This window comes from Amblyomma americanum, chromosome 3, assembly GCF_052857255.1.
Source record: "Amblyomma americanum isolate KBUSLIRL-KWMA chromosome 3, ASM5285725v1, whole genome shotgun sequence".
Lineage (NCBI taxonomy): Eukaryota > Metazoa > Arthropoda > Arachnida > Ixodida > Ixodidae > Amblyomma > Amblyomma americanum.
This window is the reverse complement of record NC_135499.1, coordinates 82,851,846-82,878,315: the sequence shown is the minus strand read 5'-3', so window position 1 is coordinate 82,878,315 and position 26,470 is coordinate 82,851,846. Positions and strand designations below refer to the sequence as shown.

At 47.9% G+C, this 26,470-nt stretch overlaps 1 protein-coding gene across 1 annotated transcript in view; it reads right to left on the bottom strand.

Annotated features, from left to right (window-relative positions):
• LOC144123864 (uncharacterized) overlaps nucleotides 1-26,266 on the bottom strand; it is an 82,885-nt gene extending 56,619 nt beyond the window's left edge. Inside the window, exons 1-2 of the mRNA XM_077656591.1 lie at nucleotides 26,139-26,266; nucleotides 24,724-24,978 (exon numbers count right to left, since the gene is read on the bottom strand). Of these exons, the coding sequence (XP_077512717.1) occupies nucleotides 24,724-24,978; nucleotides 26,139-26,196 (313 nt within the window). The 5' untranslated portion in view covers nucleotides 26,197-26,266. The remainder of the gene's footprint in view (nucleotides 1-24,723; nucleotides 24,979-26,138) is intronic.
• Nucleotides 26,267-26,470: the final 204 nt, after the last annotated feature.

Genomic DNA, 26,470 nt, shown 5'->3' with positions numbered 1-26,470 from the left:
AGAACTGTGTAGAGTGCAGCAACAAATATCTCTGTGTTTTTTTCTGTAATGCTGTCGAAGCTGTATGCGAAGGGAGGGCTTCGTCAGGCTAGTAGCCTTTAGCTTTCCCTTCGCTTTTTCCTTGTATTTGAAAGAAATCAATAAACAATCACAATCACAAAGACACAGGTTCGATCCCATACGCGGAAGTCGCATCTCAATGGAGGCAAAATGCAAGAGACTCGTGTACTATGCGATGTCAACACACGTTAAATAACCCCAGGTGGTCGAAATTTCCGGAGTCCTGCACTAGGGCATCTGTCGTAGCCTGAGTCGTTTTGGCACGTTGAACACCGTAAAACAATCGATGCGTTCACGTGTCTGCCCGAATGTTCATGTGCGGCCAAAGTGATAGCAGGATGCTAATATGACAGTATATGTATGGCGGGTTCGCTGGATGCGGCTTGTCTAATTACGGCTATCAGCCTGTCAGTGTAACTTTATTTCCATGCAATGAAGAAAAAAAACGGTGACGATATCGTAGTGGCATAATGCAATGGCCAGCGATGCTTATCTCTTCGAATCGCCGCGGGCTCGGAAGCCACTCGTAAGCGTAAAATGCTTTATTGTAGTTTATATTCTGTGTGGTCGAGCAGGCCCTAGGCAAAGATCGGCGAAATCGTGAGAGGGGGCTTTAATTCTAGCGCACTATACTACCATTGCGTGACGCAAATTCATCGCGGCCCTGCGGAGAATTCGCTATCCAGGGATACAACCAGTCCAGGATAGCTGACATAAAAGACAGAAGGACAGAAAGTGGCAAGGCGCCGCAGCTGCGCGCTTCGTTGCCTGGTCGCTCATTCTGTTAACTGGATCACGCCCTTGATATGCAAGCTACATCAGTCACAACTGTTTTTTTGTTATTTACTGCTAGCGGCAATCAGGATAACGGAGATGAATGGGCAATGTAGACCACGCTCTTGACATGCAAACTAAATGTGAAAGAGAGTTGTTCTTTTTCAAATTTCAGGACGTCAGACCATGGTTTCATTGTAGTGAACATCATTCGAGGAAAATGTGTCACTTCTAAAGCCAACGTGCTTCCGTGAATCTGACAACAGTCCAGCGTATCCCCTTTTTCAAGAGTTTTGTACCAGTAGAAGTCCTCGGAGCACACTTAAAGACTGGTTGCTTTGAGCGGATCAGCTTCCTGCTTTTATCAGCCACATAACTCGAGCTTCAGCACATGATGATTTGTAATTTTATTTACATAGATTTCTCCACATATGCACTAAACAAACATAGGTTTTAAAATTATTATATCTGAATGCATGAGGCCGCATTGCACTAAGCTATAGGCTTCAGCGTCAAGCATCATATAGAAGAAACTTACTAACCTAAGGCTACGAAATTGTTGCCTGTGTTGACGGGAATATTTCGAACCGAGAAACGTAAATTTATTGACGCTGAAATCAGAAATTTTGCGCCAGTCGAGGGAAGGTAATGATGGCCTGTTAAGTACAAAGATGCTGGCGTGGCGGCGACTCGTAGGCGCGGCTCTATGCTGTGACGCGGTGCTGCACAAACTGAAAACCATAACTCTCCAGGGTAAAGAGCGGATTCACCACTATTATATGAAACTCTTAAGAACAGCAGTGCGAAGTGCAGGCGACTAGCGGCTGCCGGCCTTCGTGAGTCCCACGCGCTGAGAAAAGCCGGCGATTATAGCCTTTTTCTTGGATGAGCTGTTTTGATGGTATCAATGGCCTCAGAGCTCAGAGTGAATTGCTTTGCTATTTTTTATATAGGTAAGTTTGTATTTTTTATTTGCTTTTACCCTATGACTACGTCTGCTCTGTGGGGAGAAAGTTATTTGCTAAATTGTGCAGTTGTGGTTCTTCAAGTTCTGCTACGAGTGTTCGGCTTCAAGCGCCCGGGCAACGCGCGTTATCTTCGCTCGCGCGAAAGCCTAGACATCGATGCCATGAGTGAAAATTGACGTTTCAGCGAGGCGGATACGCAGGTGACGCCAAGCTGTTATCTCTAGCCATTGAGGTTTAGTGATCATAAAATGCATTAGGAGTACTCGTGGCACAAGCAAGCCACGTTCCATTTTTATCAGAGAGCTACGTATTGAATGCATGCCGATCAGCTCCAAGCAAAGCAGGGCTGGGTAAGCACCTCTATCGACATATGCGACAGTGCTCTAACAACTGTGCTTCTCGACGCATGTGCTTGCCTCTAGGCCGTTGCAATGGAGAGCGTGGCGGCAGAAAACAGACAGTGCAGTTTTCGATCGCCATTTTCATTAATGCCGCTGCCAATGAAACGTACGAGACTTTAGGCCTTGTGTTGTACCACACTGAGCTGTCAAGAGTTAGAAAAAATCGTACTGACACAATGGTGTAATTTCGATGGAGAAAAATGCCTTCAGGCGCCACTAGGCAGCTTCGCTGAAAGGTCATGACATAAATGTCTTCTGAAACCTCTCGCAAAACTCCGGTTGCCCCTAAACGCACCCAAAAAATTGTGTTCTGTGACGGCAGCTTACCTAAAACCACACAAAAAGGGGCTGTGGCAGCCAGTTTTAAAGCATAAAGTGTTTACTGCATTTTATTCCCCATACGTCAAGTTATAATTCTTTGAAATGCGATTTAATTTTGAGCTGTAGATATTTATTGAATCTTCTTTTTTGTTTATTTTGAAAACAGCTCGCTGGTCTAGCAGCCTTTTATCGCATACGTCACAAGGCTGTATCCGGCCAGCGTCTTCTGCTTCACGCTGTTCGCCGCTTTGAGGTGCTTGCTTGTACGGTGCGGACGTTGGCCGCTAGCAATTTTTTTTAATTTAAGTTCAGCGAAATGAAACTTATTTACCTTTTACTTTTCGAAAGCCTGCATCATAGAACTCGAGCTGAGTGATGCTTCAAAAAATGGGCTTGTTCTTAGCTCCCGTTTTCAGCTTGTAGAGCAAGCCAAACACGATTGGCTCATGTTATATTAATAAAGCATACAATTAGAAGCATTTCAACACGATGGCAAGACGGGCGAGTTCGCTTAAGTAATTAGAAGCATGTCGCTCGTTTTTAGGTGAGCGTCTCTCTCCAGCATCCAAGTGCTGCCGCATGTTAAAAGCGGCACATCCCGTGCCTGCTCCACCGATGTGTGTCGTGAATGGCATGGCGGTGGAGTTGCGTTCACGACTACCAAGTCCTCGCCCGCTACTGCGTCGGCTGAACAATTAAACACTCAAATTAGAGCAGGGCGGCACTAAAGTAAATCATTAGTTGGGGCGGGCTGGTTCATTTTGCATTATAGGGCTATACTTGCGCAAAAAGGCAGAAACAAACAGACGTAACGACAGGACCGAGTGCAGACTTCCACCTGGTTTTATCTTTGAGACAACTGCATTTATACCCGACAAAAACCGCAGCCATTGATTGTATCCGGAATACGCACGCACGCTCTCTGTAAGCAAAACCACTACCTAGCAAACTATGAAGGGGACACGTTTCAATGTATCTAAGAACAAACAAAGGATGCCTAGCAGCACTTAAAAAGGTCGCAGAAGAAGATACAAAAAATGCACTCACAAACGCATGAATTCACATGCACAGATCCAGAAGTAACAACGTGTATTCATAGCGAAGCCCCGTCGTATGGCTCTAAAAACCCATAACAAGGCAAAAGAAAGAATCAAACAACACTAAACCATTAGACATCAAGACAAAAGGCTATATGAACCTAATGAATGCAACTAAAATACAAAAGCCGCGTTTAATCATAAAACAAAAAACCAATGCTACGCCATACACGCAAATAAAGCGGCAGATCACACGAGTCCTCCTGAAAAGGGTACTTCTTTGTTCAGGAGTGCCAGGGAAGTCACACAATCACACACTCACCCTATTGCCGCGAATATTTGCAGTGTGTTCGTTTTTCAAATCTGCCGCCACATCACTTTATCGCTTTGTTTGCTACGCAAGACGCGACTAGATTTATCTCGATAGATCGCAGCCAGGCAGAGCTGATTCTACGTTGTTCCGGAATGTTCTAGTAGCTTTGCGCTCTTTATCTCGAAAGTTCGCTATCAGCTTTAAATTGAGCACGGCCGACAGTGGCCGGCATTCTGTTCGACGACCGCCAAACATGCTTGTCGCTTCGCCGCCGCCGAGTGATTCAGTCCATTTTGAGTGCAAGTCAGCGCCCAATAAACAGTTTTTTTAGAAGACCCTTTCGTCCGTCTTCATCGCTGCTTCGACTGCCTCACCACTACGTGACATCTGGTGGAGGTGCGGGGTAGCCTTCCATGTTCCGGACGCCCCCTTCAAGTCGTGAAGCCAGCCCTGAGCGCTTCGCACCCGAGGACGAGCCAGCAGCTCAGCGAGCCAGCCGACGTCTCCAGGGAGAGGAGCCTGAGTTCGGGAAACTGCCGGGCCGCACAAGACAGCGAAAAGACGCGGCTACGAGCACCGCAACCTCGCCGAAGATGTCGACACCGATCATACTGCAGCAGCCGCGGGTGCCGCCAACTTTCAATGGATCCCTAGGCGAAGACCCGGAAGAATGGTTGGATCAATTTGAGCGCGTCGCGTCATTCAACAAGTGGGATTATGCGGCAAAAATTGCACACGTGTTCTTCTCATTGGATGGCTCCGCACGCACGTGGTACGAAAACTACGAGTCGTCTCTTACGACATGGGAGCTATTCAAGAGAGAACTATTGAAGGTATTCACCAGTGTCGTGAAGAAAGAAAGAGCCGAACGACTCCTCGAGTCCAGGATCCAGCTTCCGAATGAGCCCGTCCGCGGTTACGTCGAGGAGATGAAGCACCTATTTTGCCGCGCCGACCCCGGGATGACGGAGGAAAAGAAAGTTCAGTTTTTAATGTGCGGCGTAAAAGAACTCTTTGCAAGCCTCGTCCACCAGCCGCCAAAAACAGTCGAGGAATTCATGCAAGAAGCCTGCACGATTGAGAATACCCTCGACGTCCGAACTCGGCAGTACAATCGTCCTTCCTCTGCAGCTGTGCAATCCGTTCGGACACGCCGGCCACCACCAGCGACAGCTTGCGGGAAGTTATCCGCGAAATCGTCCGAGAGGAGCTACGCTGATTACTGCCATCCTCTCCACAGCCACAAGCAGCGACTCTGATGGATGTGGTACGGGAAGAAGTGCAACAGGCACTTGGCACCCCGACGGCCACAGAACCCCAGGCCATGGCCTACGCCGCTGCAGTAAGGACTGCCCAGCCCCAACGACAACCCCCACGTCCTCCGAGATGAGCCACGTGTTCCACAACGCCGCCTCCCAGCCCCCGCCCGCCCAGCCTATGACCGACGCTCAGGCCCCAGGAAATGCGACGCCTGGAGGACTTCCGGCAACCGGCCGTTGTGCTTCCATTGCGGTTAGGCCGGCCATATTCTTCGTCACTGCCCGTACCGACGTATCGGTCTTCGAGGATTTGCCATTAACGCCCCACGACCACACTTCGGGCAACGTCCACAGGAAATCGACGAGTACCTGCGTCGAGAAGAGTACACGCCGAACCGCTTTTCGCGCTCACCATCGCCGTCAACCTCGCGCTTTGCGTCGCCACGCCGCAGTTACGCAGCCGCGGTACGAGGAAGGTCTCCAAGCCCCCGTAGGGGAAACTAAAGGCAGCAACCTCTGGAGGTGAGGTTGCTCAAGAGCGAAACGCCGAAGATCCTCCACCGACCACGCCCCATGAAGACGCTGCACCCGCGACGCCGCATGAAGAACCGGCACTCGCTGCACCGACGCCGCACACAATGAGAACCCCGACCACGACGCAGGCTGCCTTGAAAACGACGCCGCCACCCAGAAGAGCTTCGACCACACGCCCCACCCGCGACTCGCATACGCGACGAAGCCGTGACCCGACGCCAAGAGCGACGTGCAATGCAAGAGCCAGGACCTCTGACTTAGAAGTGACTATCGACGGCCGGAAAGTTACCGCTCTAGTCGACACAGGAGCCGATTACTCGGTGATGAATGGAACATTCGCAGCGCAGCTGAGAAAAGTCACAACGGCTTGAGACGACCCACAAATTCGCACCGCAGGGGGCCACCTCATTACGCCATCAGGACGATGCACAGCGCGAGTGACTGTCAAAGGACATACCTATCCTGCGACCTTTGTTGTGCTACCGCAATGCTCCCGCGAAGTGATCTTGGGTATGGATTTCCTTAATGAGCATCAAGCGATCATCGACCTGCGATCCAAGCTGATCACGCTTTCGCCGGACGAAGCCATCGCTTCGATGAAAACTCGGGAAAATCACGTTGCCCTGAGTGTCCTGGAAGAAGTGAGCGTCCCACCCCTATCAAGCGTTATCCTGACCGTAGGCGCCACGAAAGCCATTAACGCTGAAGCCATCATCGAGGGCAACATGCAGTTGCTCCTAGACCGAGGAATCAGCATCGCAAGAGGCATCGCACATTTGCGCAATGGCCAGGCCAAAGTACTGCTGACTAACTTCAGCGAAGAATACCGGCACATTAACAGAGGAACAACGATTGCTTTCTTCGACGAAATATCTGACGTACGAGACTCCTTCGCCCTCTCCGACCCCTCCGCAGAAAATTCGCCTGACCAAGAGAACTAGCCCACTTTCGACATCAACCCAGCCCTGCACCGGAACAGACAAGACCAGATCCGCAATCTGCTTCAAAGCTACAGTGAATGTTTTTCGACATCGCCGAAGGTGCGACTGACGCCAATTGCCAAGCATCGCATTATAACGGATCAACACGTCCGACCTCTCCGTCAAAGCCCCTACCGTGTGTCACCGCGAGAACGAAAAGCCATCCGGGACCAAGTCGAAGAAATGCTTCGCAACGACGTCATCCAGCCTTCAAACAGCCCATGGGCGGCACCGGTTGTTCTAGTGAGAAAGAAAGACGGCTCACTTCGATTCTGCGTGGATTACCGCCGCTTGAACAACATAACAAAGAAGGACGTCTACCCCCTCCCCCGCATCGACGACACACTGGACCGCCTCTGCAACGCCAAATATTTCTCATCGATGGACCTCAAGAGCGGCTACTGGCAAATTGAGGTCGACGAAAGAGATCGCGAGAAGACAGCATTCATCACTCCGGATGGGCTGTTTGAGTTCAAGGTGATGCCATTTGGTCTCTGTTACGCACCAGCGACGTTTCAGCGAGTAATGGATACAGTGCTGGCAGGCCTGAAGTGGCAACCTTGTTTGGTATATTTAGATGACGTCGTTGTCTTCGCCTCGAACTTTGAAGACCACCTCAAAAGACTTCGAACAGTACTAGACGCAATCAAGTCGTCTGGCCTAACCTTGAAAGCAGAGAAATGCCACTTTGCTTACGAAGAGCTGCTGTTTCTAGGCCACATAGTTAGCAAGGAAGGAGTACGCCCAGACCCGCAGAAAACAGCTGCTATTGAACAGTTTCCACCGCCGGCCGATAAGAAAGCAGTGCGCAGATTTCTCGGACTGTGCGCATACTACCGACGATTTGTGAAAAACTTTTCGCGCATCGCCGAGCCCCTGACCCAACTGACGAAGGCAGACGTGCCGTTTAAATGGGAAGCGCCACAAGCAGAAGCCTTCAAGGAACTTCAGCGTCGATTGCAGTCCCCACCGATCCTTGCGCATTTTGATGAAAACGCCGATACTGAAGTTCATACCGACGCAAGCAGCGTGGGACTAGGCGCCGTTCTCGTTCAAAAAAGCGACAGGCTGGAGAAAGTAATCGCATACGCTAGCCGTTCCCTTTCCAAGGCCGAGGCTAACTATTCGACAATAGAGAAGGAGTGCCTTGCCATCATCCGGGCTACGTCAAAATTCCACCCCTACCTCTACGGACGGCCGTTCAAGGTGGTCAGCGACCACCACGCGCTCTGCTAGCTTGCCAATTAGAAGGACCCCTCAGGCCGACTCGCTCGATGGAGTCTGCGTCTCCAGGAGCTTGACGTCACCGTCGTTTCCAAGTCCGGACGCAAGCACTCTGACGCCGATTGCCTCTCACGGGCCCCTGTAGATGCACCGCCGCCGGACGACGATGAGGACGCCTTCCTGGGACCCATCAGCCCCAGCTCTTTTGCTCAGCAGCAACGCTCGGCCCCCGACCTAAAAGGCCTCATCGATTACCTGGAAGGCAAGGTTTCTTCACCTCCCGCTTCATTAAAGCGAGGACTGTCTTCCTTCTGTGTGCAGAATGAGGTCCTTGTGAAGAAGAACTTTACAGCGAACAAAACGGCCTACCTCCTTGTTGTACCTACTTGTCTCCGCGAAGAAGCTCTACAGGCTTCACACGACGAGCTGACAGCTGGACATCTCGGGTTTACTCGCACCCTCCGCCGCATTCAAGACAAGTATTACTGGCCCCGACTGTCTGCCGATGTCGCACACTATGTGAAAACCTGCCGAGATTGTCAGCGACGAAAGACTCCTCCCACACGACCAGCAAGATTTCTGAGCCCCATTGAACCTCCCTCAAGGCCCTTCCAGCAGATTGGCATGGACTTGCTTGGCCCTTTTCCAACGTCAACATCTGGAAATAAGTGGATCATCATAGCGAACGACTACCTGACCCGCTAAGCCGAGGCGAAAGCCCTACCGAACGGAACAGCAGCAGAAGTCGCCAAATTTTTCGTGGAGTGCATTCTCCTTCGACACGGCGCCCCCGATGTGCTCATCACGGACAGAGGAACGGCATTCACGGCGGAACTAACGCAAGCCATCCTGCGCTTCTGCCAAACCAGCCACCGGAGGACAACTGCATACCATCCGCAGACCAACGGACTGACCGAGCGCCTGAACAAAACCATCGCCGATATGCTCGCCATGTATGTCGATGCCGAACACAAAACCTGGGATGTCATCCTGCCTTACGTCGACTTCGCCTACAACACCGCAGTGTAGGAGACCACCCAGATGACGCCTTTTAGGCTCGTCCGTGGCAGGGAGGCTACGACCACGCTAGACGCCATGCTGCCCAACGTTACAGAAGAAGGGAACGTCGACGTTGCCGCCTACCTTCAACGCGCAGAAGAAGCTCGAAGGCTTGCCCGATTACGAATCAAAGATCAGCAGCGGTCCGACGCCAGACGCTACAACCTACGAAGACGCAACGCGGAATACAAGCCAGGAGATCAAGTCTGGGTGTGGATGCCCATTCGCCGCCGTGGATTGAGTGAAAAGCTTTTGCGCCGCTATTTCGGCCCGTACAAGGTTCTTCGTCGGCTGGGTGAACTGGATTATGCAGTCATGCCTGACTCAATGACTGCATCCCAGCGACGCCGCGTACGACCAGAAGTTGTCCATGTAGTCCGTCTGAAGCCGTATTATGCGCGCTAAAGGCCGCTGCATTTCCATGCTCTATTTTCGCAAAATCCGCTTTTTTTCTTACTAGTCGCATTATTTGTTTTAATGCATCGGGTCGATGCTTCTTTGAGAGGGGAGTGATGCCGCGAATATTTGCAGTGTGTTAGTTTTTCAAATCTGCCGCCACATCACTTTATCGCTTTGTTTGCTACGCAAGACACGACTAGATTTATCTCGATTGATCGCAGCCAAGCAGAGATGATTCTACGTTGTTCCGGAATGTTCTAGTAGCTTTGCGCTCTTTATCTCGAAAGTTAGCTATCAGCTTTAAATTGAGCACGGCCGACAGTGGCCGGCATTCTGTCCGACGACCGCCGAGCACGCTTGTCGCTTCGCCGCCGCCAAGTGATTCAGTCCATTTTGGGTGCAAGTCAGCCCAATAAACAGTTCTTTTAGAAGACCCTTTCGTCCGTCTTCATCGCTGCTTCGACTGCCGTCACCACGACGTGACAATATTTTGTTGTTATAAATGGCTTCATCATTTGCCTACGCACTTTGGTTTTCGCATGTGTAGGAATGGTAGTGCTCCTATGCAATGGTTCGCACTTGTCAATTATTCTATAGTCATGCAGGATGCGTATTTCATAGTTTTTCCAATTAACTTGTGTTCAGTGGTGGCTCATTTACAGACCTCCCCGTCTGTAAAATGTGTATGGTTTTTGCCGTTTATGGGGCCTTAACGTCCCAAAGCAACTCAGGCTATGAGGGACGTCTTAGTGGAGGGCTCCGGACATTTAGAACCACCTGAGGTTCTTGAACGTGCACTGATATAGCGCAGTACACGGGTCTCTAGAATTTCGCTTGCATAGAAATTCTAATGCCGCGGCCGGGATCAAACCCGCGCCTTTCGGGACAGCAGCCGAGCGTCATAAACACTCATCCAGAGCGGCGGCATTCCAGTGTATATGCACCCACAAGCGAGAGGCAGGCTGTACACGACATAGGTAGATCATTCGACGTACTGTTTCTCCTCTTCATATTCCTGACATTTCTTGGTTAGAACTGTACAAATGCTTGACAGCTTTGTAGACGCGGACAAAAGCACATTTGTGTCATTGCTGTTGCCCCTCTTCTTCATGTTATGGAAACTTTTATGCAGATATGGGATGATTTGACCTTGCCGCCATGGCCAAGGCACACTTGAAGCTTTCTTACTTCCGCTCCCATGTGTACAATTCTTGGCTGTGTTACGGTTCTGTCTTGTTCTTCTTTCTGGAGATGTGGAAACCAATTCAGGTGCAACTACACAAGAACTACTTGAGCTCGTTCTAGAAAAACAAACTCAATTAGAATCTAGATTGACTGACATTGAAGAGAAATTGGAAACGTTTACCGAACACTGCTAGAAGTTATCAAGGCTTGAAAGTACTGTCTATGACCTGCAGCGCAGAGTGCAATATCAAGAACAAAAATAATTAATATGGCAGATCGAAAGAGAGGAAACAATATTATCGTGTTAGATGGTAAGGACGACCCCAATGAAACAAGGAATGACTCTGAAGACAAGGTACTAGGACATTCTTTTTCCAGATGGGCTTGGCGTTGCTGTCACGTCCCTAGAAGGAATCCACAGACAGGGCCAAAAGCAGCGCTATCAAGTGAGACCTGTTTTCATGCGGTTGTACGACATTAACTAAAAATAGCCATATTCAAGAACTGCAAGAAGTTAAATTGCAAAGACGTTAGCAAATCAGATGACTTACATTGAAGAAAAGGAACCTCTTGTGGCGTTCGGCAAAAACTGTTGAGCTAGATGTTGCCCAAGTTAAACTTGTTCATGATAAACTGACAATCAATGACGAAGTGTGTACCTGGGACCTGCGCGCAAACGCTCGCGTAAGGCTCTACAGCAGTGGAAGCACACTTACGGAGAGACTGAATGGCATAAGCAATCACAAATCTAGGGGTTATAAATGTCAGTGCTCTAAGCATCATTAATAAAGCAAAAGAGCTCTAATATTTATAAATTATTCACGCCCATCACATCGTCGGCACAACAGAAACATGGTTACATTCCGAGATTTCAAGCAGTGGAATTCTCCCCAATGCATATGACGTTCTTCGGAGCGATCGGATGGCGAGAGATGGCGGCGTAGCGTTGCTCATAAAGAAATCTCTGAAATTGAATCTCTGTCTCTCATCCACGAACATGAAAGCATATGGCACAAGCTTTTCCTGGTTGAGACAACATTAATAATTGGTGTAATATACAGGAAGCCATCAAGTCCGATCAAATTTATCAAAAAAGAATTGGTGAATATGTCATTACCGTCATGAACACCAGAAGCAGAGTAGCCATTTTGGGCGATTCTATTCTAAGCATAAACTGGCAGGCAAGAATACCAAGGCCGTTAGACAGACTTTATGCTGGTTGTATGTTGAAAACGATGGCTACACATGGTTCAGGTTGTTCGGAAGACTACTCGAATAAAGGAAATCTGCGCAGCAGTACTGCATTTGTTATTCATATCCGATGACACGTTTGAATATGAAGTCGCAATAGAAGAAGGAATTCCTGACCACAATTATTTTGTTGCCATTTTTAAATCGAGCAAGAAATACTTGACTAAAAACAAAACCATAAAATTTATGACTTTATTCATGCCGATGACACCTCTATTCTAGAATACTTAGAAATCTCTCTTGATAAGGTGCTCATAGATAGGAACATAAATAAAACGTGGAATTACTTTAGAAGCGGCGTTTACATGACGTGGTTGAGTTGAGAAATTGAGTTGAAAGCCGGCTATTGGTTGCATGTCAACATCGCAGAATCGAGTCCGGGAGTCGAGGGAGCAAGTCCAGTCAACTCCACTGCAGGGGGTGGGTTGACTCGCTCGACCCCAAAGGCGGATAGCAAGTAAACTGGATCGAGTCGAAGTGTTGGGTTAGTGGAAGGGAAGAGGATAAATGCGAACCTGTTTTTCAATTGTGCCGTCGGGCCTCCGAGACAGCAGTGCCGTTCCGCGATCTTGGGAGCTGTCACTGCCCTCTGCCGTTGCCTGATCGACGCTTGGCGTCGCTGCAGTTGAACAAGTCTCGGCTCGAAAAATCGAGTTGCTGTAAATGCGCAGCCGTTAATGTGGGCTACCATACTCGATACCCCGACTCGACCCGCCTCTATCGGGTTCATGTAAACGAGGCTAGAGTCACCGTAAACCAATGTTTGGATTTCTTCCAGAAAAAAAAAAGATTAGGGAAGCGCAATCATTGGATCAACCGAAATATAATCCATCTAACACGAAGACTGCGGCGCGCACGGCAAAGGTCCCCAAGAAGTCCAATACTGCTAGCCACACTTAGTAATCAAGCTCGAAAAGAGGTAAATACGCTAGAGGATTCTTTTTGCCACAACACTGACTGAATACATACTGAATAGAAAGTAAAAGAGCGCGGAAAAACACGAGGACGGAACAAAGACGACGACACGAGCGCTGACTTTAGACTGGTGATTTATTACGCACATGTGTACATATACTATTCCCACCAAACACTAAACAGAACAAAAATATTGAAGAAGCACTGCATTATCACCGAAGCGAGAGGCCCTACTAGGAAGGAGGATCGGTGGTGGTTGTACCACAGCACACGTAGAGAGGAGGGTTGAGTGCGTCGAATGTGTTGCATACAAGACTCCCCTTACATGCGGTAGATCGTATGCTGACCAGACTGGGCGATGTCTCAACGAACGCCTGAGGGAGCGTCATAATTTTTTGGACAGGGTAGCCGGTTAGAATGTGGCACCCCAATGCAGGCAACCTAAGCACACGTGCGCCCCATTGCTTCCTCAGACATCCGTCATCTTCAAACATAAGGGTCAGATAGTAAGGGAACTACTAGAGGCATATCACATTGACAAGGAGGGTGCAGCATGCGTTAGCAAGCCCTCATTATTACTGGCTAACCACGAAATCAGCTTTTTGGAGCATGCATTTGCAGAAATGTAGATTTAAGATGTTCAGTGATGACGCAGTGCTTCTTCACTATTTTTTGTTCTGTTTAGTGTTTGGCGGGAATAGTATATGTACACACGTGCGTAATAAATCGCCAGTTGAAAGTCAGCGCTCGTGTCATAGTGTTTGTTCCGTCCTCGTGTTTTTCCGCGCTGTTTTATCATGGATCATAAAAACAAACTTTCCCAGCTTTCCGTACTTCTAAATGTCATTTCTAGTTCCCCAGGCTCCGTCTTTTCTTCGTGTGTCAACCATAACAGTCCCGCCATGGTAGTCTCGATCATTTCCATTTGCATTTGTAACGCTAGGACCATGTCCTAGCATGCCAACCATCACTCGTGCCCCGTGGAAGTTCAGCGCATGTGCGGATGGTTGCAGCCTTCCCCCGGCCATTCAAGAAGGATCTGCTGTATCTTCGCCTCGGAGTGGTGGAGACAAGCGCATTTCTTCAAAGAAAGGTTGAATGTTTGCTGTGGCAATGGACGTGAACGAAGTCATCGCCGACTGTTTGCTGAGTGGTGCAAGACAGCTTTCCAGCATTCTGATTTCTTGTGGAACAGGTTCCGCCGCTCTTTGTCTGCAAGCAAGGAACGCATGTATGCCTGTGCTCGAGGAAGGGTAGTAGTTTTGGATGACGCTGTCGTGGAGGAACGCCTTCTCAAGACACTTGAGCTGGGACCGAAATTCTGTTTTGAGCCACGGCTATTACCATTTGAAGAGTTGGCCTTGTGAAGGACAATCGCTGGGCAGTTACCCGAAGTGCAGCGCCAGCAGTGTGTCTCCGAGTGCTTCTCAGCAGTTCAAGGTTCCCTTGGCAAGCGTAAGGCTCCAGAAGGGTTTGGCGCATTGGTGAACCACATGGCCGCGACCTGGGACCACTGATAGCAAAGATGGGTGCTTTGTTGTGATGATTGAGAGTGCATTCTCGGACAAAGCGTTTGCTGCATCTCCAAGAATTTTCGACAAGTGCAAGAGAATACCGCAAAATTTAAGAGACGTGCCGTCGCCCTTCTTAAAAAGGTTATTCTCGACCGTTTGTGCGAGTCCATACAGAAATCAGAAAGCAGTACGCTTGAAATATTTGTTTACGGTTAAAGCCAACAAAATAGGCTTTCTGTTCCGGTCCATAAATTTGGAGAGGGGAACTTGGCAGCTTGTTTCTAGCTACTTACAGAAGGCGCTTGCTTCCCTTGCTTTTGAAGACCCTTTCCGAACACAAAACTCTGATGTCGTCTTGAAGTACCTTCAGAACAATCATCCTGGTGACTGTGATGTGTTCAGCGTGGACGTCGAGGATTTATACTATTCGATTCCTCATGAGGGTTTGCTGCGCTTTGTAAGGGAGTGTATAAGTGAGGACAATGACGAAGTGCGCTTCCGAAATGTTTGCGGTGTATCTATTGATACTTTCCTTGAATTGCTGTGTATGTACCTCCGGTCTACCATTGTTGTATGGAATGACAGTGTGTTTATACAGAGTTCCGAAACATGCATTGGGTCTTGCGTGGCTCCGCTGCTAAGTGACTTGTTCCTTAGCAGAACTGACAAAGCAATTGCAGGAGAGTTACCGGACGGTGTACTGAAAGTACACAGATACGTGACGATTACCTCGCTTTTGTTGAAAACGAAGGATTCACGCAGTATGTCATGAACACATTTGTGAGAAATGGTCAAGGACTTGCTTTCCCCACGGAGACCGTTAGCCAAGGTAGGATACAGTTCTTGGATGCGTCGCTGAGACTTGAGCCCGGACATGTTTGCTGGTTGTATTCGCCTCGCTCCGTCAAGCCCTTACTCAGGTTTCAGTCTGGGCATTCTAAGCTGGTAAAGAATGCATCGCCCTGTCTTGTGTTCGCGCCGCTCTCACCAAGTCGTGCGTTAATCTTATTGAGGAAGGTGTGCAAGGCCAAATTTGCAGGCTTAAGGACTCTAGTTTTCCTGAGGCAACTATCGCAAAGTTATGCGAAAGGTTGGTGGCCAAAATCAGATCGGACCATAAGCGTGTTCCTAAGGAAAATAAACTCCCGAAGCGCCGGCATATGTCTGTCATCCCTTATGTCCACGGATTATCACACCGTCTGGAGAAACTGGGGCGAAAATTTGAAATTTATGTTGTACTTTCGTCTCGCAGTAAATCAAGCAACATTTGCCGAGCTGTGCAGCGGAAGCGAGAGGCCGTACTAGGAAGGAGGATCGGTGGTGGTTGTACCACAGAACACGTAAAGAGGAGGGTTGTGTGCGTCGAATGTGTTGTACGCAAGGTTTTCCTGTCATGCAGTGGATGGCATGATGGCCGACTGGGCGGGCGATGTCTCAACGAACGCCTGAGGGAGCATCATAATTCTTTGGGCAGGGCAGCCGGTTCGAATTTGGCACTGCACTACAGGACACCTAAGCACACGTGCGTCCCATTGCTTCATCAGACATCCGGCATCTTCAAACATAAGGATCAGATAGTAAGGGAACTACTAGAGGCATATCACATTGATAAGGGGGGTGCAACATGCATTAGCAAGCCCTCATTATCAGTGGCTAACCAAGTGCGAAATCACCTTTTTGGAGCATGCATTTCTAGAAATGTATATTTAAGATGTTCAGTGATGACGCAGTGCTTCTTCACTATTTTTGTTCTGTTTAGTGTTTGGCAAGAATAGTATATGTACACACGTGCGTAATAAATCACCTGTTGAGAGTCAGCGCTCGTGTCGTCGTGTTTGTTCTGTTCTCGTGTTTTTCCGCGCAGTTTTACCATAGATAGTAGTAGCCAACTTTGCCAACTCTCCGTACTAACAGAATTACCGGCAAAAATTTTGGAGGCACTTGTCCGGTTATAAATCTACTGTAAGCAGTACCTTAGCAAATGGAAAGAACTGTAGCAAGACACTAGTGATATCCCAGGGATTAATCGTTGCTTTGTCTCTGCAATTGCACCGTAATTTAATAGAGCATCAGAAGAAACGCCATGTCCGATGCACTGTGGTAGCAGTATGTCTTTCTATGAAAGTAAGGCGTTATCTTTCTGCTTTTAAACATAGATAGCAAAAAGCCCACGGGACCAGACATGATTGCTAACGAATTTTTAAACAGGTACTCTAAATGTGTTTCACTTTCTTTGGATGAATGTGCTGTGTCCAGTAACGTCCCTTTATGAGCTTTTCTAAAAATGCTAAGTACCGAAAACGTCTGCGACGGCGCCGCCGCACGCTATTGGACAGCGCCCACTTCCGGTTAGGAAGTCGTTCCGTTACGCCATGTTCTTCTTAAGTCGTCCGGCTACATAGATCGACGGCGCTTGCACGCTACGTTTCTTGCTTGTGCAGGTGACGGACATTCAGCGGAGCTTACTTTTTTATATTTGTCGCTGTTTGCTGAAGTCCCTTAACTTTTTCGTGCGCTTTTTTGTGCCCGCAGCAGCAGCCGAAATGCCGGGCTGTTGCGCCTTCGGGTGCTCAACTCAGTTAGGAAAAGGGCTAGCGTTGTTCTCAGTGCCGCTTGCGAAGAACGATATTGTACGCCAGAAAGTGTGGCTCCACAGGATAGGGAGAAAAGATTCCGCTTTCCATCGTTTAGATTCAATGCTCCAGTAGCAAACTGGCTGGCGAGTCATTATTGGTAAAGCTCCTAGCTCGCACTGTGTCTGCCGATTTTTTTTATTACACGCTGCTGTCTGCCGTTGTCATTTCGTAAACATGCATATCAGTGCAAGTATGCGCGCGTATTTCATCCTACGGCCGCACTCCGGCAGCCACTGCAAATGGTCCATTGAGATCAAGTAGCCAAAACATTTTCGTCAGTAATGCGCCCTTAAACCGTGGCCTCTTGCGAAGTATTCTGAAGTATGCCATGTCAATTCTTTAACAGTATCGCGCGGCTGTCAACCAGCCGACTTGTCAGCGCGTGATGATGGCGCAGAGTGGCAAAAACGAGCGAGAATCACTGCATCTGAAACACATGCACTTATTCTCGTTTCATTCGCGCTCCCCGCCGTGATAAGGCGCTGACAAGTCTGCGGCAAAACACAACGCAGATCACATTCGGAGCGCATTACTGGCATGTTTCTCTTCTTCTCATACCAAGCTCATTTGCTACATTTTACTGCCCGTTACAGTAAAGCTGTGACTCTGCAAGGTCCGCCGTTCCAGTGCATAAAACCGCGCCGCCGGAGCTTGTTAGGAAGAACATGGCGGACGACGCGAGCCACAGGGGAAGTTGCGTTAGGAGAGGAGAGACATCTCGCTACTTAGCAAAGCTGATCTAGGAACTTTAGCGTAGAGTGACTGGCTGTTAACAAGAGTTGTACCCGTACATAAGTCTGGAGACAGATTAATTGTTCAAAATTATAGCCCTATATTAATCACATCTGTATGTAAAATGCTAGAGCATATTGTTGTCAAGTCTGTAAATACCTAGTGCAGTACCTTGAAAATTATAATCTTCTTTCCAGCAAGCAACATGGGTTCCGTAGTTGCCTCTAAACAGTCACACAAGTATTCGAACTTGTTCACAGCTTTGCCGCGGCCATTAACTCTAAGGAATAAATTGACCTTATAGTATTAGATATTTCGAAGGCGTTTGATAGGGTGTGCCGCGCGAAGCTGCTTCAAAAAAATGTACGCGCTCAGCATCGACCCCAGCGTTGTAAAATTGGCACAGGCCTATTTAAATAATAAGAACCAATTCGTTGAGATCAATGGGGAGCGTTCATCAGCATTAAATGTGTCCTATGCTGTCCCGCAAGGGTCGGGTCTAGGTCACATTTTCTTTTTGTTATATATTAATGACATTTGGGCCGCCGCGGTGGCTCACTGGTTATGGTGTTCGGCTGCTGACCCGAAAGACGCGGGTTCGATCCCGGCCGCGGAGGTCAAATTTCGAAGGAGGAGAAATTCTAGAGGCCCGTGTACTGTGCGATGTGAGTGCACGTTAAAGAACCCCGGGTGCAATGCCGCAGCTGGGACTAGACGTGTTTGCCCTGTGGCGAGCACGGCGGCGAATAACCTCACAACCGGTGAGCCGGGAAAGCATGTACGGTACATTCGAGGTGACGCCGTTCGTATTTTGCGCAAGCGAAAATCGACACCTGAAGCGTTACGCGAACTCCAACGTAATTAAGTAGCCTGGCCTGTAAGATCATATATTTGTAAGTACCACCTTCCTTTCATATTTAAATGCGTTCGAAAATTAATATGTTTATGAGTGTAATTGCTGCTTTGAGTACGCGCCGACTTTTTTCTCCCCGGCAGGAAAAGATGATGTTCATTATCGATTTTTATGACGAAGGGCATCTAAGGCCAAAGAGTGCTAGGCACAAGGTATTTCCCACTTGTCAAGGTGGGTGCAAAGACCCATTTTTCAAGCATTTCACCCTAAATAAGCCGAGCACCAGACCAGGGGAAAGCTTGCGCCCATTGTATCACCGGTGGGTGCCTGGCGGCACTGGGGATAGCACCCCTCACCTCCTGCATGCTGCGGTCTCCGGCAGGAAAAGAGAAAGCGACAAAGCGCTGTGACGACTTCTGTATGCGAACTTTAATTGCAAAATATCTAGCTTGATGGCGTGCGCAATGAATGCAACCACAATGGTGATAACTATTTTTTTTTCATTTTTTTTGTGGAATGCATTCTCCGAACTTTGACCACCTTTTCAATCAGCGGGGTGGGGTGTCATGTGATCCGATACATGCTGTGTTCATGAAGACGTTGGTCGTCTATCGTTTGTGCAAGATAGGAATCAGACTTGCGTTTTCTTTCACTGCAGCAGGCCAGTCAGAGTATGTCTAACAGTTCCACACCGTTTCTCTTTCGCTTGCCCACTTGCAGGTGTGCCAGAAAATATGGAATTCCTGGTTCCAGCTGATTTTGCCAAAGCTGTCTCTGAATTAAAAAGCCGTGGACTCTCAGAGGAGTATTGTGTAATTTTAAATAAGAGTTCGGTCTCCCATGTTACATGCACGCGAAACGATGTAGACTGCCTGCTTCTTATTCAAAACAAAGGTGGCCTCAGTCTCCGGCGTTCAGCGTATTTCGCTGAACTATGCAAGTGGTATCTGCGAAAAAATAATTTAGTTGATAAAAAAAAACCTTCGTTCAAAATTGTTTTGACGTAAATTGAGGGGGAAGATACCACCTGTGCCATAACATTGCTCGAATACAAAGGCAAAAAAAAATCCTAGCTCGTTATATATAGCCATGTGAATATAATTATAAAGCTAAATATACCTTAATTTACTTATTTATATTCAGTGCTAAATTTAGCTTCATTGTGAATCATAGTATGTTTACTTCGGGGTTTGAAACGGCGCATTAAGATTACAAATCGACCATTCAGGGCGAAGCAAACGTGATAAATTCGATTACAGATTTATCAATTAATGAGGCGATAGTTCCTAAACATCATTTACAAATTGTTCTATAGAAATGTTTTTCGAGTATCTTCTCGCACACTGTGCACCACAAAGTGAATCATTTTCGCTATTTCCTGCTATGGTAACACTTATGCTGATAATCATAACGTGCATCTCCTTACAGCTTCGACGTATTGCGAGGTCATCGTGCAAAAGCTGGACGAGGAATTTGTTTCAAGGCCCTGCAAAAGTTGCCTCGCAATAAAAGTCCCATGAGTAGTTCCGATACAACTCATGAGTTCACTGGAGGACAGCGCCACGAATCAATTTATGGATGTTTTAGCCATGCCACATCAGCTTGCCAAGCTGCGTTGTACGACCTGAATACTCAGAACAACATCAAACTTGATAGTAAAGGGCACTACAATGAAATATGTCCGGTAGAATTGTTTGAATCACTTAATTGTTGTCAGTGATGCACTGCATCCAGACAGGCTCCCGTATTACTTGAAAGTTTCACGAGTTACAACAAATCTCATATTACAATTCAAAACGTCCCATGGTACTAAAACACAAACTGCGCCTCTAAACTGCATGCGCTAATTTCCCACTGGTGTTGTAAAAAAGCCAATGCTGTGGCACGTTGAAAATGCCTGTAGGTAGCGAAGCTATGCCAATAACTGAAAAGCCACTATTCGTGCATACTGGGCCGTGCAATGGAAGTTATTACTTAGGGCCATTGTTAGCAGTCAGAGTGGCTGAACATCGGCCCATTTCTGGCGCGAACGGTGGGTCATGCTTGAAAAATGTAATAATTTGCCCAAATTCCAACCAAGGACAATTTTGGTGCCAATTCTCGCCGCTGTTATGCCATCGATGTTCCATTATTGGCGTGCTGCTTGGGTAGGCTGGCACCAGGCCTGCGGTATCAGAGGCCGCAACATCCAAACTCATATTCATATTGCACGTTTCGTATTGGAAACAGTAGCAGGGGAGACCAACCAAGTAGCTCTATTCCAAAGGCATTTGATAAATTTTGTCAAGATTTTCGTCAAAGCATGCAGTTCTTCAAGGCACGAAAAAATTGGAGACATTTTTCTCAGGGGCATAAGAAATAAGCATAAGCCTATAAGGACTCCTATGCGAGCCTAAATGCTAACCAAGAGCTTACTAAGATAATACCACTGCAATTATTCCTAGCAAAATGCTGCCCATTATTGCCTTTGTTGTCTGCCCTATATGATGAACCCCTTAGCCTCAGTGTTATTAACAGCGGAACTGTCCTTGTCTTCTCCCTGGCGCAGTGTAAAATTAAGATTTTAGCCTATGCTAATGATGCCACCCCTTTTCTTCTGGCAAAAAAAAAGCGCACTTAGGGAATTACATTTGACTGAACTGTTTTGTAAGGTATCGGATGCTGCTCTTAATTTAGATAAATCCAAGCAGCTTTGGTTGGGTAATTTGAGTACGGCACTGAGTCGTTTTGGTGGCATAAGCTAGGACTGCGGGACACTTCAGTACCTAGGGGTTCCTATGCACCTAAATCGCACCAGTGGAGCCAAATCGGATTCACAGATAATGTCCACTAGGTGGCAAGCCCAGGGTTCGATGGTTACGGAGCTGTAAGTGCTTACTGGGGCTCAAGTCTGCAGCGGTTTTTTATTTGCAAAGATTACCTATGTGCTGCAGGTTCTACACTGTGCGAGGAAGAAAGTGTAGGTGATGCACAGAATATTCGCTACCTCCCTACGGCACACCCAACGAGAACCCATGCGTCGTTACAACCTATTTCTTTCACTAGAGTTTGGTTGAATAGAGTTCGTTCATTTATTCGTGCATCAGCTTGTTTCGGGTAATTTCTCTTTCAAATCAGCAAACCACCACTTTATAGTAGCTTTGCTTATTGGGTGCCTTAGTGCTTATTTGCCTTTCCTATTCCCGCCGACCAGGCACACTCGTGAGGGGCTTTTATGAGGATTCCTTAAGGAAGTTGCTCACGCGTTCAATTTCGTCACTGTGCGCTTTTCTTTAGACTACGTGTATAGCCCCTCCACAAGGCAGATGACTCAGGTACTAAAGGAGTATTTGTTTCCTTTACCGGTGTATCGGCAACCTTCTCTGGACTTTCTTGACCTCAGTGTTTTAGAACGTGTTAAGCGAATGTGCCTTTTTTGTCCAGCAAAACGTTTCTTCTTTAAATTGCGCACATCGACGCTCAAGGCATAGCTTGATGATAAAGGGATGCTTGTGCCATGGACGGTGAACTGCCGCCTGTGCAGTTCGCGAGAGATCACTGAGCATTGTTTTATTCTGTACAATGATGCCATATTCTTCTGGGACATATTACAGCGAACACTTGAGAAGAACGTCGAAATCACACCCTACAGTATTCGTTTTTTGCCCGCGGAGAAAAACAGTGCTGTGACATATGATCTATTTGTGTTGCTGGGACTATTTAGCCTCAGGAAGAGCCGTATGATGGGCACCCACACCGAATCACCACGGTCGTCGAAATCTTTGTTCCGTGAGCTGTGCTCTTTGATGCGGAGAGTATATGCTGCCCTGGAAGAGCAGCCCAGTTGGCTCCCCTCGAGATGCACCTGTGTTCCTCCCAGCCTTTTGATGTTTGGGAGGGTGGGGGCGTGCAGGGATATGGTGGGCTCGTATTACACAGTCTGTCTTCTGTTTTGTGGCATAAGCATACTCATATCTTTTTTTTTTCTTTTCGGCGCTATCTCCATGCAAAAAAAGAAAAATAATTCCATCGTGGCCGGTGCGTTACATGCCCACCTGGCACGCAAAGGGTCTGAGTTTAAACTCCAATGCCGGCTGTTTTCTTTATTTCAATTGTTTCTACATTCTTATTTTCCGATATTCTGGGATCGTTTCCGACTAACGCAATACTACGGCCGACGCCGTGTTTTCGGCAGAGTGAGCTGCTTACGCTATCGAGTAGAACTTCCCGCACGAAAGGAGCAGAGAAAAAGGCTGAATGTGACAGCTTCCTCGCTACACGTATACTTGAGAAGCTATATGTTTATGCTTGCGTGTTAGTCGAACATACATTCTTTTCGGCTTGTAGAAGCCTTTTGTAGAATCCAACACGACTCAAAAGTTTCACTGTCCGCACCCCGTGCCATCTCTATATCGCCCTGCCCGCAGGCACGCGCGCAACTCCTCCGGCTCCCGAAGCTATGTGCTGATCAATTTTTCCTGCTTTTGTCGCGCAAATAATTCACATATTCGCTAAATGGCTGTTTCATGATAACAATGCACCAATTAGCACCTCTTGTTCTAATGCAAAATTCCCCGGGGATGCGCCGATTACCGCGACTCCGATAAAGCGCTACTGATGTTTACATAGCTGTGCACTCAAAGGACTATGCACTGCTAGTTTGCATGGCATGAAACGGAAGCTGTGCTTTCAGTATCCTAAATATTTACTATTTCGCACCGGTTGTAGTTTTGCTTGTTTGCGCGGAATAATGCCGCTGCAAGAAGCGCCAGTATTGCGCTGTCGCCTCCCTGGGAAGCGTTTGATACCGAGATGTAGGACAGCGTAGGATGTGCGCTTCCCCTTAATTGTATTTGCTTTCTCCGATATAGCTAAAACTTGATTTAAACTCTCTTTATCCAAAAGAATGCTAGGTGAAAACATGCAATCAATAAGCCTGCCAAACTTATTGTCCTCAAGCGTCGCCGACAACTGCTGCCAACTGCCTTCAGCATTGATCGGCAGATCGGGTGTGAGTCCCACCGGTAGTTCCCACTTATTGCACCGCGCGTCCTGCAATGTAAGCAGTCGTCGATTTCAGCGTCTGGTGGCAGAACTACCCACGATGGTCATTTGCATTCTCTAAAACTTGTGAATGCACTCTCCGCAGAAGTCAAAATCGCACACTGAATCCTGGGGACGCGCTAGGCCCACTCCTCGCACAGGGGGTCAGCGGGCCGGCATCGACTGAACTTTATGGTAAAGCTCATCGCTGGAGAATGTTCACGTATGTACGTAAGACATGCAGCCTCTCATCTCGCTATATTTTAATACGGATAAGCGCAGCTGTTTACGTCCTACCTTCATCAGGTGCCAAGTTATTGCTCGCCCTTTGCTCTGTCCAAGACAGATCGGGCGACATCGTAGCCAGCAATGCAGACGACGCTGCGGCGTGTATTCCTTAGTCACGTCTCACGAGAATTTGAATGTGGTGGTCGCTGTTGGTAGGAGGAGTTTCCATACCTCGATTTCGAACGCGTTTTTGTAGCGATAGCTACATTGCGTAGCATTTCGAGCCTTCAGCGTGGCGGTGGCGGCGCCGCCACGCTATCACGTGGTGCGAAGCAGCTGCCGGCGGCGCGGCGCCGTGGCTGATCACGTGGTTTGCCACGTGGTTGGTCACGTAACCAGACATGTGGTGTGATGCAGCTGCAACAGCTCTGCGCATGCGCCGTGTCAAGTGGGACGAAGATGAAGAAGGAACGCCCAGCGAAACAGAGTGGTGAAGGGCTCATATTGCAATTAAAGTGAGCAAATTCCACTCGGCCAGCTGTGGCTATCCCGTCCCTCGAGGTTAAACCAGAGCTAAACCAGCGCCATTTTTTTAATATACACCGCGTCGAGGTCACTATAACTAGGAGTAGAATGAAAGGCTCTTGCATTATTTACCGAAGTACAAAACTGCAATAAGAAGAACAACCATGTAATGGCCCCTTCAAGAGCCTATTAGACGGTCCAAATAATATGGGACTATTTAACAAAAGCAGGCGCACCATAACCCGGCTGTTCATGTGCTGCCCCCATTGTTCCCACGTTTCCGTCTTAGCTCCTAGCGGCAGCTTTTGTCCTTAAAACAATCTTCCGAGTTAGGTTAATGACGCAGTTAAAGATACTGAAGGATAATGATTATACTCACAGTCCGTGCTCTTTTTACTTTCTCGGAATGAAAATATCGGCTCGTTGCGACATCGATTGTTTTACGTTTGTTGTTTCAAAGCAAAGCACACAAAGCGATGGCAATGAAAGTTACGAAACAAAGGGACGCGTAAAACACTTCTCTAGGCACGCACCTGAGAAAGCCATTACCACTCCCATGGTGGTGGCTGGCCAGGAGACAGCTTCCCGGTTCACACCGAACGCCTCCATGAAGTACACGTAGAACAAACCCGATGTGCAGAATATTGCCGTGCAGAACACCAAAGCCCCACAGCCAATAAGAGCGACGTCCCAGTTTGCGTTCTCTTCGCCTGGAGTATGGGGCCGCTTGGTGTGGTCCACCTTCTTGTCAAGCGCAACGGCTTCGAGTTGAGGTTGCGAAGCGCACTCTGCATTTAGTATGCGTGTGTTACGCTTCTCTCACAGCCGCATGTTACAGTAGTCGACGCTTCCAGTTGCTAATCACCGCATGCTGAATAACAGTTATCCCCAAAGTGAACTTTCCATTCACCTGGTCTCGCACCGATCGCGTAATTGGCACGTTAGTCTCTTTCACTGGCACGCATTGTTGGTCGTCTTTCCTTTCGGACATAAGCGCTCCAAAGGCCCTGATATTTCCGTAGTGCTTATGGTTGCATTCGGAGGTGTATTAAGGGGAAATGAGTCAAAGGTTACCACTGTTGTGAAAAAGAGTCCCACTTTTGCGAGTATACTGCTAACATGATCATAGCAAACGGGGCAATGCATTGTCTTCAGAGCAGAGAATGAGATAATTGGAATGAACTAAAAAAGCGCGACAAACCGTAATGTACTTATTCAGATTTCCCACTGTTGCAAATAAAAAAGCTCTAATTTTTTCGAGTATGCAGCTTCAATCTCGTCTTATCACGCGGCTGCAGCTCTAATATTTTCAAAGCTTTAAAGAAAACCCGAGCCTTCAGTGAGTCCATTTTATCACAAAAGCCCATGCGATCCATTCTGCCGAAGCACAAGAAATCTCAGTGCCGTTTTACAATTGTTAATGCAATATGCCCATTGAGGAGAAATATGACTGACGCCAACCAAGTTATTTTTTGGAAAAAAACACGACGTTTTGGGGCCGGCTCGGTTCCTTCTTCATGGTGTGACTACGGGCAAGGCGCAGCTAGGCTTTTTGAAGCCCTCGTGCGGAAGATTTTAGGGTCAGTAGCCTTTTTTTCCAAGATAGTTTTTTTTCCAAAAACTAACTCTGTTGACTTCAGTCATCTTTCTCCTACATTAAATTTCCCAACCAGACTGACTTCCGTCAAATGTTTTCGTTTGAGGCAATATGCTCAACATACTCCCTCCTCCTCTCGTCCCTCAGTCCATGGACTTCTCAGGAACGTTCACAGTGATTCATTGTCTCCAGAGCCCTCCAGACGAATGAACCTTTAAAGCCTTGCATTGCACTTCCTCTGAGCACAAGTGACTGCAACCTCAACGGGCGTTATATTATTTTTTGTGCCAGCAACGGAGACGTTTTCAATGGTTAGTACTGCTGTCGCGAAGCAAATCCAAAAGTGCATACCCGTGCAAGTGCTGCCGCCTGTGCTTCCTGTTGTTGGTGGCGTTGCATGCGAGTTCATCTTCGGGTGTCTAACGGAATGAACGCCTAAGCTAGTGCCGACAGAAACTGAGTCTCATGGCGATTCTAGCAGGAGCGATGCCGCTAACAACAGCTGTATGATTAGAAATGCCGCTGAACATGTGGCGGCGACGGAAGTCGTGCCTGCTCCGTCGCAAGGCGGGAAATGCCCGGGATACGGGCTATAGCTTTAAACTACGCACAGCAAAACAGAAGCGTACGATGAACCTGCTGACTGCGAAAGCTCAGAGCAACTGGGCATTTGTAAGCCACTA